This window comes from Carlito syrichta, unplaced genomic scaffold, assembly GCF_000164805.1.
Source record: "Carlito syrichta isolate Samal-C Ts95f unplaced genomic scaffold, Tarsius_syrichta-2.0.1 Scaffold312074, whole genome shotgun sequence".
Classification (NCBI taxonomy): Eukaryota; Metazoa; Chordata; class Mammalia; order Primates; family Tarsiidae; genus Carlito; species Carlito syrichta.
In genome coordinates, this window is record NW_007256170.1 from 74,196 (window position 1) to 86,766 (window position 12,571).

Consider the following 12,571-nt stretch of genomic DNA (forward strand, 5'->3'; position numbering starts at 1 on the left):
ATAGGGTATCTGCACTAAGTTCGGCATCAATATGGTGACCTCTTGGGAGCCTAGGGATCACTAGGTTACCTAAGAAGACATGAAGCATCTCAGGTCGGAAGCAGACAGAGCAGGTCAAAACTCCTGTGATGATAAATAGTAAAATGGAACCTTCACTTCAGCCTTGGCAGTGAGACCCTCATCTCTTAAAAAAAGCAAAACAAAATGTGAGGCCTGGGCTTTTTTGGCAGGAGCCTTACAGACTGAAATGAAGCAGGGTGTATGAACCTAAATCAAACCCTTCTCTACTGGACTCAATGAATGATGATAGAGATTGACTGTCCTACATTTTATCTTCCAGGTGATCATTTGAAGATCTGTCCACAAGGTTACACCTGCTGCTCTCAAGAGATGGAGGAGAAATACAGTCTACAAAGTAAAGATGATTTCAAAAATGTGGTCAGCGAACAGTGCAATAATTTGCAAGCTGTCTTTGCTTCACGTTACAAGAAGTTTGATGGTATGTTATTCATGTCACATTTAAGAGCTGACAGTTAAGTATGTACAATAACTTTTTCAGATCTGCTCCTCTTTCTCTCAGTACTTAAGTTTTCTCTCAAGATGTTCTCCTTGTTGGATATCAGGGGCAAGTTAGCCCTGTAGTTTTATTGCTAGAATCTGTCCGGTTGCACTGGAATCTATATGGTAGGCATTATGGAAATATCATAAGAAGCCAAAAAATAGATTAGTTTTATTTAAATGCTTTCATTCATTTTCTTGGGTGAACACAAAATAGTGTTGTTGACGCAAGTCCCTTAAAAAAAAAAAGACTTCCTAATAAAAAGCAGGCATCCGAAAACTGTCTTAGTCAAAATAACCAAAGAGATTTTACAGATGCTAGACTTCAAATTAAATTTCAAAATGGATCCCTAAAGACAACTAGAATTCCTAGAAGCTCTGCAGAACTCAGACAGGATTAAAGCCGGGCCTTCGGTGTCCCCGCAGCAGCAACCCCAAAGTGGCTATTATTCTATAGTCTTTATTACTTACACTAGGCTCCATCCCCAGCTTCATGTTAGCTGGAGCTCTGGCATAGTCTTTACATGTAAAAGCACAACATAACCCATTCTAATCCCCTCCACTAGACGTAGCTTCCCTCATGCACACTTTCTTTTAGTAGTAAAGAAATAGCCAATATGAGCCAATTGCAAGGCACTTCAATCCTATCTGAAGCACTGTTACAGATAACAGACTTTAAAAAACAGAATACAGCATCCAAAACACCTCAGGATTCCTTTGTCTGGTATTGTTCTCTCAGTTTTGAAGATTGTTATGAAGTAGATTTAGTTTTAATAGGAATGATTTCCTTTGTGCCTGTTTTAAAGGCCATTCTAATTACATAGTACCTTTGAAGCATGCTTTTCTTGACATTATGTGTGGTGAAGAGGTACAAGGCAAATTTTCTAGATATGAAATGTCTTTGAGTATTTCTGCAAAGGGCTTGTTACCATGGTGAGAAAGATAGACCAAATTAGATTTGATGTAGCTGATAAGGCAGTCCCCAGCTAAAGAACAGGTTGCATCGCAAATGTTGGCTTTGAGATTTGTTATTTCAAATTTACAACCAATTTAATAAGTATTAGGCTAGATCACAAAAGCATACTTATTTTTTTGTTTTTTTGGTTTTGAGTTGGAGTCTCACTCTGTTGCCCAGACTGAAGTGCAGTGGCCGCTCCCAGTCACCACAGCCTCGGCCTGCTGGGGCTCCGGCGATCCTTCCGCCTCAGCCTTCCACGTAGCTGGAACTACAGGTGCACGCTACCACGCCCAGCTGATTTTTTGATTTTACTGTAGAGATGAGGTCTCGCCAAGTTGCCTAGGCGGGTCTTGAACCTGCGGGCTCAGGCAATCCACTCACCTCGGCCTCCCAAAGCGCTGGGATTACAGAGTGAGCCACCAAGCCTGGCCACAAAAGCATACTTAATCCATAATATAATTGAATTAAAACCTTGTCTGTAAAGTCAACCATTGATCCCATTTTTTTCAAACATTCTGTATGCAAGTGTGTCTTAAATATATCTCTTTTCCCTGGATGAATGGGAATAATTTATATATCCATATATTCTCCTTATTACCTATACCACCCTATACATATGATTTAACTGTTAAGAGTATTTAACAGTATGTTAACACCATGTGAAAATGGGTGCTATTGGCAAACTATATTATAAGACTACCTCTGTCTTTCTCATTCACTAAATTGTTATTATTCTTGAAAAGAATGGTATTTTTTTGACCATGTCACTTGTCATTGAAAATAATAACCTAGCCGGGCTCAGTGGCTCAGCCTGTAATCCCGCGCTTTGGGAGGCTGAGGTGAGTGGACTGCCTGAGCCCGCGGGTTCGAGACCCACCTGGGCAACTTGTCGAGACCTCATCTCTACAGTCAGTCAAAAAATCAGCCGGGCATGGTAACGCATGCCTGTAATTCTGGCTACTCGGAAGGCTGAGGCAGAAGGATCGCCGGAGTCCAGCAGGTCGAGGCTGCGGTGGCCTGGAGTGGCCACTGCACTCCAGCCTGGGCGACAGAGTGAGACTCCAACTAAAAAAAAAAAGAAAAAAAAAAAAAAGAAAATAATAACCTAAACATTTTCTTTTACTTTAGGGAGAAAACTTAGATAATTAGATGGTCGTCTTTGAAAACTTAAGATGCTGATATTTTAAAATTAGGGGCTTCGCAATGGAATTTAGAAGGGAAAAAATCCTGCCCATTAGAGATGACTCTCCTGTTGGAAGCATGTAGTAAAGATAGAGCTGTTCCCAAGTTCCAAGGCCATCTACTCCAAGTGACCCCAGTTCTTTTGAGACTTGTATCTTCCTGGCATAGAGCCCATAATCATTGCCTATGGGCCTGCTACATTAGCTATTCTTCTCCTTTCTTGCTCCCTGTGGTTTTATAGCAGTATTCCTGTTATTCCAATGTGTAGGGGTCTTTTTTAAAATCATACAGAGAAACTTTATCAGTAAGTGTTAGCATATGTTTTTTGAAAAGGACAGAAAAACAGTTTCTCTTGCTCTTCTCTACCAGGCTTCACATTCAATATGTTAACATGTGCCTTTATCAGTTTCAAAACTTATCAGGAAAACTGATTATAAAACTCTAGTTTGTTTCTTCTGATTTCAAGTTAGAATATGGCAAGTTAGTGAACATAGATTTTTTTTTTAAATAGATAGTAGCTAAAATGTGTTTGATCTGGAGATCAGAACAGAGCTGGAATACTTTGCACATTTTCTACAAGTTAAGTTGTCTGAAATGATGAAATAATGTTATATGGTAAAACCTCAGTTGACTGGTAGTCAGCAGACCATAACCCTGTAGTGGGTGCCATACTGACCGATTGATTTTTAAAAGGCAATCTATTAAAGCCTGCCAATACTTCTCGAGGCCTAATGATCCAAGGATCTTCACTGTCATAAATCCAAGATTTATGGATGCTTTGATCAAATAATTGGCTAAACTATTATAAAAGCCAATCCCTGGGTCTTTGATGGGAATAGAAGAGAAAATGTTGGGCAGAGTAACAAGATGGTGGATGGGGAACTGAGATGGAGCAGTGAGGTTGCACAGCGACTGCTGGTAACATGTAGTAAGGAAATAGCAAACTGACAGACGAAAATATTCTAGGCCAACCAACTTCAAAGGAACTTGTTTTGTCATCTCCAAGCTTATGGTGTACATTCAAAGTGATGACCTTGACCCTAGGCAACTTTCTCAATCGTCAAAACTTGTCTATGTCTATGAGATAACACATTTTTCTAGGGAAGAAACAATTACTTTTTAAAAATAAACTTCCCAATAAAAATAAGGTTCAAGGGCTTGTAGGGAGTTAGCCTTCTGTTACCAGAAATCATTCCATTGAGGGATGAATGAATCCCTTTGACAGTTCTCTTATCTCTAAGGTCCATTTTTGTTTTATACTTTTAAATTTCTATTGTTTGTACTTCTCAAGAGGCGATACAATCTGTCAATCTTTTTTTTAAGTTATAAACTGTGTGTGTGTGTGTGTGTGTGTGTGTGTGTGTGTGTGTGTGTGTATGTGTATATATAGACCTGGGTGAAGTACAAAGGAGCACTTTCTTTGGCAACATTTCTCCCTACCCCCAGCAAAATTCTCAGGTTTCCCATATTTTAAATATGTACCTCTGTGTTAAGGACTCGCCGCTGTATTTTTCTATACTGTAATTTTTTAAATCCATTGTTTAACTTAGAGTGTTCATTACTAGAAATCTACCATCGCAGGCTGGAGACTTAGAGCCAGAGCATGGTAGTGAAAGAGCTAGCTGCTCCCCCTCTTGGTCAGTTCTGGGAATTTTTTGGTAGTAGAGCTGCTAATTAACATAGCAGAATCAGTTGTCTCATGAATATGCTAATCATATACTCAATAAGGGGGTTGGGAAAAATTTCTTGGCAAAGAGAGTAGAAATAGTAGAAGTGGGGCATAATCCGTGTTTGGGGACCACAGTATAATGAACTACCCCAAAATGTCTAGCATTTTGTGAGACTAGTTTTTAAAAGAAGCAGTTAAAAACTCAAGTAAGTTAAGATGAGCTGCTGTGTTAAATACATTTCTGAATTACGTATTAAAAACTATTGTAACAACTATGAAGTGATATTGCTAAACAACTGCCTATATCAAACTGATTGCTAGATATTTTGCATGTTAACAGAAATTTTAAGGAAACAGAGATGTTGTCTGATGCTAGTCTATTGGGAAAACTTCCATGTCATTTTTGGAGCGAATCTAGCAACTTCAAAAGGGGGGCAGAACACACTGAATTGTCTTCCTGGTTCTGCAGTGAAACCACTGTGACTGTGACCTGGGCCAATTAACTGGGTCTCAGTTTTCCCCTCCATAAAATGAGGGAGTTGAGTTAGATGCTCTCTAAAAACCCTTTGAATTCTTAAAATTCTGTGAATCTTTTAAACATGTGACTAGACCAGCTGCTTTCGTGAAAGGTCTTACAAGATGTTAATTAGCCGTCTGTATGGTACCCTCTATTTTCCCCCTATCATTTCTTAACTCTCATTTACTTTCATCAGGTCTTTGAAAAACCTTCCTACAAGCCTGAAGCTTGTTAACTTGAATAATAGTAGAAATTTTCTGAATTAGCTTAAAACGTACATAAAAGAAATCATTGTCTGATCTATCTGCATGGGCCAAGTGTAAATCAGAGCAGCTACTCTTTCCTTAAGCCCTCAAGGTTCCTTGTTTCCTGTCATTTCATAGACATAGGGTATGAAGCACTCTTCAGACTTAGCTGAAACTGTGTTTTAATCATTGACTGAAAATTTTCTGTGGTTCATATTGGCTATTACTTCATTAAACCAGGAGAAGGAAAACCAGTGTGAAGGCCCAGTGAGTTGGAGGCATTAGAATTTGTAGACCTGCAAAAGTAATGACCTCAGTGGAAGCGAGCTGTCCACTCACCTCCGAAGACAAATATGTTCAACTAAGCTTCATGGCCATTAGCTAAGCTGAAATTTCTGGAATTTTCCTGACCCCGTCCTTTGCTTTTTTTTTTTTTTAACTACATGGATTTCTTATTTATTATCCTTTGCACAGCTGTACTTACTAAAGACCTCCTGGGAAGGTTTTAGGTTGAATAAGTATAAAACAGCCGCAGAGTAAGTGTGTCATAGAAATGTATGGCATAACATAACAACATAGGTTGGTTTTTAATCTTCACCCCAGATTTTATTTATTAAGACTTTTTTTTAAAAAATGCATTGCTTTTTAAAACTTTTGCTATCATACGGTAGGCAACATTTCACATGCCGAATAGCCACAAAAGTACAGAAAAAAAAAATAGGAGGCCTTCTGGCCTTTTTGCAAATGCAATGTTCCTTCCAGATCATGTTAATAGTCTTTGATTTTGTCGGAAAGCAGTGCTACTCTTTCTTTTACAATTCTATTTTCTTTCTCTTCCATGTGAAAGAGACTAAAAAAGCCCAGGTACTTTTGCTAATTCTTTTATAATCTCTGAAACTTGATGAGAATGAGCCACTGCCAGCTTACTGTAATCAAATCAAGAGCACAGACAAAACGCACACATTTCTCTGTTGACAAAGGTTTTCTGCCTTTTGAGTTGTTATCTGAAGTGTGACCAATTGAGGCTCTAGCATTGGCTATCTCATTGGATTGAAAATGCTTGTGCAGCTTCTACTGAGTTCAAAGCACTTTAACCTAGGGCCTCTCCTATTAGCTTTGACTTCTTCAGAAGGCATGACATCAGCAAGAAACAGCAGATCTGTTGGGTAGCAAGTAAATACGTAGAAGAACTTTAACTGAACTGCTTTTTATCAACTCTGTTGGTTCATTGCACTTTGGGCCTGAAAGTTTGGAATGTTGTAGATCATCACTGATCACTCCACTTCTATGTATCTGTCTGCCCAGGCAAAGAACAGGGCTTATTTGCTCTAGCACTCACTCCCAACTGATTGACAGAGAATTCCGGAGCCAGGCAGGCTTCAACCCTATCTTGTTCTTTGTCCACACGCATCCCCATCACCCTCTCCTTGAAAGAATTAGCAGAGCAATAGAAACTCTTATAATTAATATGACTCAAACAGCAAGGGTGGTACATGGGCATACTCTTTCTGGAGGTTGATTTGTCAACAGTTTTAAATATATTCACACCCTTTGATTCAGTAATTTTGTTTGTAGGTATGTACCCCAAGGAAAGAAAGATCTGCATAAAGACTTATTTAGGCTGTTAACAGGATGTTAATCACAGTATTATTTACAGTAGTGAAAATTTTGAGATAAGCCTAAATGCCCCCACAATGATTTCACTATGATCTGTCGATTTTATGTCATTTTATGCAGTCATTAAAAATGATAATTCTGAAGAAGTTTATCTCATAAGATATGCTTATCATGTAATGTTACATGAGAACGGGGTGTAAATACAGTCCAAGTTCAACTATGCAACAGTATATATTTTCATAGGAAAAAGACAGAAAGGAAATTGATTAAGCCATCATTGCTCTGCTTTAGTAGTGGGGATTATGACTAATTTTTATTTTCTTCATAGCTTTCCATATTATTCAAATGGTTATAATGAAGAATACTTGGGGAAAAATAAGAACTGCTTTGGTGATGATTTAAAAATAATGTTTTTCTTTTTTTATTAAATATCAACAATGCTCACTGTAGACAATTTGGAAAAAGTAGAAAAATACATTGAAGCTTCCAGCAATTACACTGGATGAAAGAAATAAAGGGAAATAAAGTATTTTTGAAAACATGAACAAATATCAGTTTTCTCATTATAATATCACTGAAAAATTTGGGGGAGCAAAACCAAAAAAAGTAAAATGAAAAACAATCACCCTTGCACCCAACCGCCACTGTCGTATTTATCCTGTCTTTTTGTGTACATAGATAATACAGCTACATATATGCAAATTGGAGTCAAAATGATTCTGCTGTTTTGTGACCTGATTTTTTTTAATTTTTTTGGACAATAGGATAGATCATAAACAGATAGACTCAAGTAGGAGGTTTGTATATGAAACCATATGGTACCTTTTTGATGGATCCAAATGGAGGTTAATACAGGAAACACTTGCAATGGCTGCTCTACCTTCCTAGATGACTTAGATGCCCTCAGTCTTCTCTGGGGACTTTTTTTTTTTGAGTTGGAGTCTCACTCTGTCGCCCAGACTGGAGTGTAGTGGCCGCTCCCGGCCACCGCAGCCTCGCCTGCTGGGCTCCGGCGATCCTTCCACCTCAGCCTTCTGAGTAGCCGGAATTACAGGCATGCGCTACCACGCCCGGCTGATTTTTTGATTTATTGTAGACATGAGGTCTTGCTGCCCCGGCGAGTCTCGAACCCACGGGGCAATCCACTCACCTCAGCCTCCCAAAGGCGCAGGATTACAGGCTGAGCCACCGATCCCAACTCTCTGGGGACTTGTGAATGCACAGAACTGTGGGTGTGCTGAAGCTTGTTGGTTAGTTGGTGCCAGGAGTAACCTTAGGAGAAATGGAATGGTGCTCAGCCAGAGAGACTGAGTCTATGTCTGGCCACACTAGCCAAAGACAGCAGCCAGGAACATTATATTATGGTATTTATTCCCCCAGTAGCCTTAGCATTCAAAATGCATTCACTAATAAAATTATCCTTGGGAAGCGAGAGTTCATCTCCTTTGGCAGAAACCCCTAGAACTTTGTGATATACTAACAGCCCCTCATAAGGGCTGTCCACCAAGGAGCAGTCTATTGATATGCTATCTGTTGATAAACATTAGTTGAATATATCACCTTTTGCTATGCCATGCCTTCACAGGTGCTCTTGAGGTGTGAGATTATGCCAGAGGAAAGTGCACTTTGTGATATACTCACAGCCTCTCATAAGAGCTGTCCACCAAGGAGCAGCCTATTGATATGCTATCTGTTGATAAATATTAGTTGAATATATCACCTTTTGCTATGCCATGCCTTCACAGGTGCTCTTGAGGTGTGAGATTATGCCAGAGGAAAGTGCCTGGTAAGAAAATTTACAGAGACTATCAAAAAAGCAAGGCAAAAGAGGAGATAGCCATCAACCAAAGTTTCATGTTGTCAGTAAAATACTTGACTATTCTCTCTTTTTCCTTACATTTGTAGATGCGTGTGTGAGCTATTCTTCTTAAATATTGGATTTAGGGTAACATAATAGATGGGTATAACTCTGTTAAGTTTTCTTAACCGTTTGAAAAATATGATTTGTAGCATTTACAAGGAAACTTCTTTCTTGAGGAGTTTTGTTAATGTGATGCAGGCCACACCAGAGATGTGAAATATAGCATTTATAGTCAAGAGGAAATTAATCCTTATATGTAAAAGACAGCTTCCTAATAATGTAAATACAAGGTGGTAATTTATAGCACCAAGCAAATGGATTGAATAGAAAGGGCTTCCAATCTCATAAGGTCATGGGTTAATTCTAGAATGTATTCTCGCTCATTAATCAATAGCCAGTCTATTGTTTATAAAGGAGTAAGTAATGGCATTTTAATAGCAGAACTGGAGGCCTTTGACCTATCTCAAGAATTTTGAATGTTTATTTGATGCAAGACAAGTAGCTGGGGATAGGAGTTCCAGAAGTACATGATGTTCTTCTCTTTTTAAAAAGACAGGATATTTACATAGAAAGCTTTTTTTTTTTTTTTTTTTTTTTGAGTTGGAGTCTCACTCTGTCGCCCAGACTGGAGTGCAGTGGCTGCTCCCGGCCACCGCAGCCTTGACCTGCTGGGCTCTGGCGATCCTTCCGCCTCAGCCTTCCGAGTAGCCGAAATTACAGGCATGCACTACCACACCTGGCTGATTTTTTTATTTATTGTAGAGATGAGGTCTCGCTGCCCAGACAGGTCTCGAACCCGCAGGCTTAGGCAATCCACTCACCTCAGCCTCCCAAAGGCGCGGGATTACAGACTGAGCCACCTAGCCCGGATCATAGAAAACTTTTATATGGAAAAGTTTTGCCTTTTCACTCTAGGTTTTTCCCATGTTAAATTAGTACTACTTACAGTAAGAAGAATTCAATTTTAGAGCTGGAAAGTACTTATAATCCCCTAGCTCAATCCTTGTGCTGAGTGGACTTCTGGCGAAGAAAGAAGTATACAGATGAAATGCATGGGAGGGTGACTTGCTGATTAACTCTTAATTTTTATATGTGTGTAGTATGTAAGGTATTGTCTCTTTTAATATAATCTAAGCTCCTTCCCAAGGCTGAGGTTTCTGCATTCCCTAGTTTCCACTCAGTAGTTGCTAACACTCTCACAGGTGTCTGGGATATTTCATGACCTTGGAAGGTAGAGCCATTAAGGATTTCCCTTTGAGTAAACAGCTTCCAATTTTATAAGACCTTGGGTCTTCTCAGTAGACCTTCAGCAGCTTTGGCTTCATTTATGCTCCACCCCCATGAATAATGTTTGACTCCACTATGAAAGGTAAAAGCCAATCTTAAAAGATTTTAAAAATGATTGTAGATAGAAAAAAACTTTCAAGGAGACAATAATATCACCTCAGATATTTCTAATAATGTCTATTTATTGAGCATCTACTTTGTGTCAGGTATTATCCATATGAAGTGAGTGATAATAGTCACATTTTATGGATGGGATAAAAGAGGCTTAGTGAGGTTAGGCCTTTTGCCCAACCAAGGTCATATAGCCACCTAAATGAGAGGTCCCATGTTTTTCCCACTATCACGCTGCTTAACATGTTACAGATCTTTGTTATGTTTATTTACGTCCCTGCATTCAGTGACCATTCATGAACTCAAGGAGTAGCAACTGCATGATCCTTAGAATATATATTCTTAAGCCTCCAAAGGGAAAATTTGAGGGGAAATAAACCTTGATCACAGACACCATATTTCAAATGCTTGTACATAACCTCTTCTCTGTCTTTCAGACACCAATAGCTTCACTGAAAACATTCCCTGAGCATCATTTTTTCATGAATACAAGCAGTTGCTGCAAGGGACATCTGACTTAAAATTAACTCGGCTTCTGATTTTTGTGGAACTCTGGTTTGCACTGCTCTTGGCTGGTTCTTCACCATCAATGTATTATAATTGGTTGCAGGCATAATGATTATGAGGGATGATTGCTAGGTGTCTCAGACCTAAACAGCTCTTCTTCACTAGTGAATATCTAGCCCTAATCTTGAGTTTTGAGAATAGTTGAAAAACAAAAATGGAGATGAGAGCCGGGCGTGGTAGCGCGCGCCTTGTAGTTCCAGCTACTGGAAGGCTGAGGCGGAAGGATCGCCGGAGCCCAGCAGGTCGAGGCTGCGGTGGCCGGGAGCGGCCACTGCACTCCAGTCTGGACGACAGAGTGAGACTCCAACTCAAAAAAAAAAAAAAAAAAAAATGGAGATGAGCATTGCAGCAGTTTTTGAAGTTGCTATTGATGGCTGTGGACCAGGACCCAAATGGCTAATTTGTGCTCCATTCCTTGTTGTAAAAATAAATGTCATGGAAAGAGAAGAGGGGATTGGGGATGGAAAAGAATTATGCAAGAACATATGAGAGCTGCTAGTTTAACAGGAACAGATGTGAAAGTTTTTTTTTTCTTTTTTCTTTCATAATAGCAAATTATTAGACTCTGGTTGATATTGTACCTAATTGGTATGGATTTGAGAATTTAAATTATGCCTGTCATTCTTAGGATGCCCCTTTGGGGCAAAAAACATAGGTAGAATGATCCCAAGTAGCAGGGGCAGTAAGAATAAGTCTCAAAGGAAATGAGTTTGGGTCTTTTGGGTCCCTTGATTTTTGTTTTGTTGATTCCCATAAGTTAAATGGATGCATATTTCAGAACTCACTATGTGAAGTCAAGGATTACAAATTTTACAGATCTTTTAAAAAATCTCTGTTGCACTCATAAAACCATGTGTGGAGTTTGGCAGTGTATAATAAAGGTGAATTAGATGGGGGAAATTTGTCTTTCTAGAAAATTTCATTACAGTCTGGGCAGGAAAAAGGTTAAGATATATGGTTAAATACTGTGGGCTTTGATTTGAGCCCATAATAGCCACTCAGTACATATTTGTCAAATTGCATAGCCATTTGGATAAATTAAATTGTGAAGTCTTAACTTGTTATATCAGTTTTATAGAATTTTTCAAGCATTTATTAACCATATGCTCACTCAAATGGTCTTTATATTTGCAACTTATATGGCCACATTAAAGAGTCTTTTAAAATGTGAAGGAAAAAAATAAATTCTCTGAATGATTAGATGAATTAGGTTTTAGTATGTATATAGCACCACGCTAAGCTCTTAAAGTACAAACTAACGTATACACACACACACACACACACACACACACACACACACACACACACACACACACACACACACACACACACTTTCCCAGACAGAATGTGAGTCATGGGAACCAAAGTAAGGTCTGTGGTAATGTTGGACAGGGGGCATGTCAGTTTCAAGTCAGTCTCTTCATTAGGTCACATCTCTTGTACTCTGAAGTAGCTATGTTATATATATGACTACATCAGTCCCTAAGCTCCTGGCCTGAATGAGAAACTCTGAAATAATGTTTTACTTTTTTGCATTAAATGTTCAGTGTTTTAATGTTTGTTTGACCTGCAGCACTTTGAAGCCTAAAGGATGAACCTTGACATTTTTAGAAATTTTAAATTAAAACTAAGCTTGGCATACAATTCTGCACCCCCCCCCCAAAAAAAACTGACGTGAATATAGGCGATATGTATTAAAAAAGCAAATGAGTCAATACTTAACGACATTAGTATGAAAGCACAAGTCAATTCTCAACATCCAGTTTCTTCTTGTTCTTATTCTCATTTTGTTAGCAATATCATAAAAATCCTGTATAGGAGCCGGGCTCGGTGGCTCAGCCTGTAATCCCACACCTTTGGGAGGCTGAGGTGAGTGGATTGCCTGAGCCTGCGGGTTCGAGACCCGCCTGGGCGGGCGAGACCTCATCTCTACAATAAATCAAGAAATTAGCCGGGTGTGGTAGCGTGCGCCTGTAATTCCGGCTACTTGGAAGGCTGG

At 39.1% G+C, this 12,571-nt stretch overlaps 1 protein-coding gene across 1 annotated transcript in view; it reads left to right on the top strand.

The window, feature by feature from the left end:
• The first annotated feature begins 345 nt into the window (after positions 1-345).
• GPC4 (glypican 4) overlaps positions 346-12,571 on the top strand; it is a 39,370-nt gene continuing 27,144 nt past the window's right edge. The window contains exon 1 of the mRNA XM_008069504.2: positions 346-499. Within this exon, the coding sequence (XP_008067695.1) occupies positions 391-499 (109 nt within the window). The 5' untranslated portion in view covers positions 346-390. The remainder of the gene's footprint in view (positions 500-12,571) is intronic.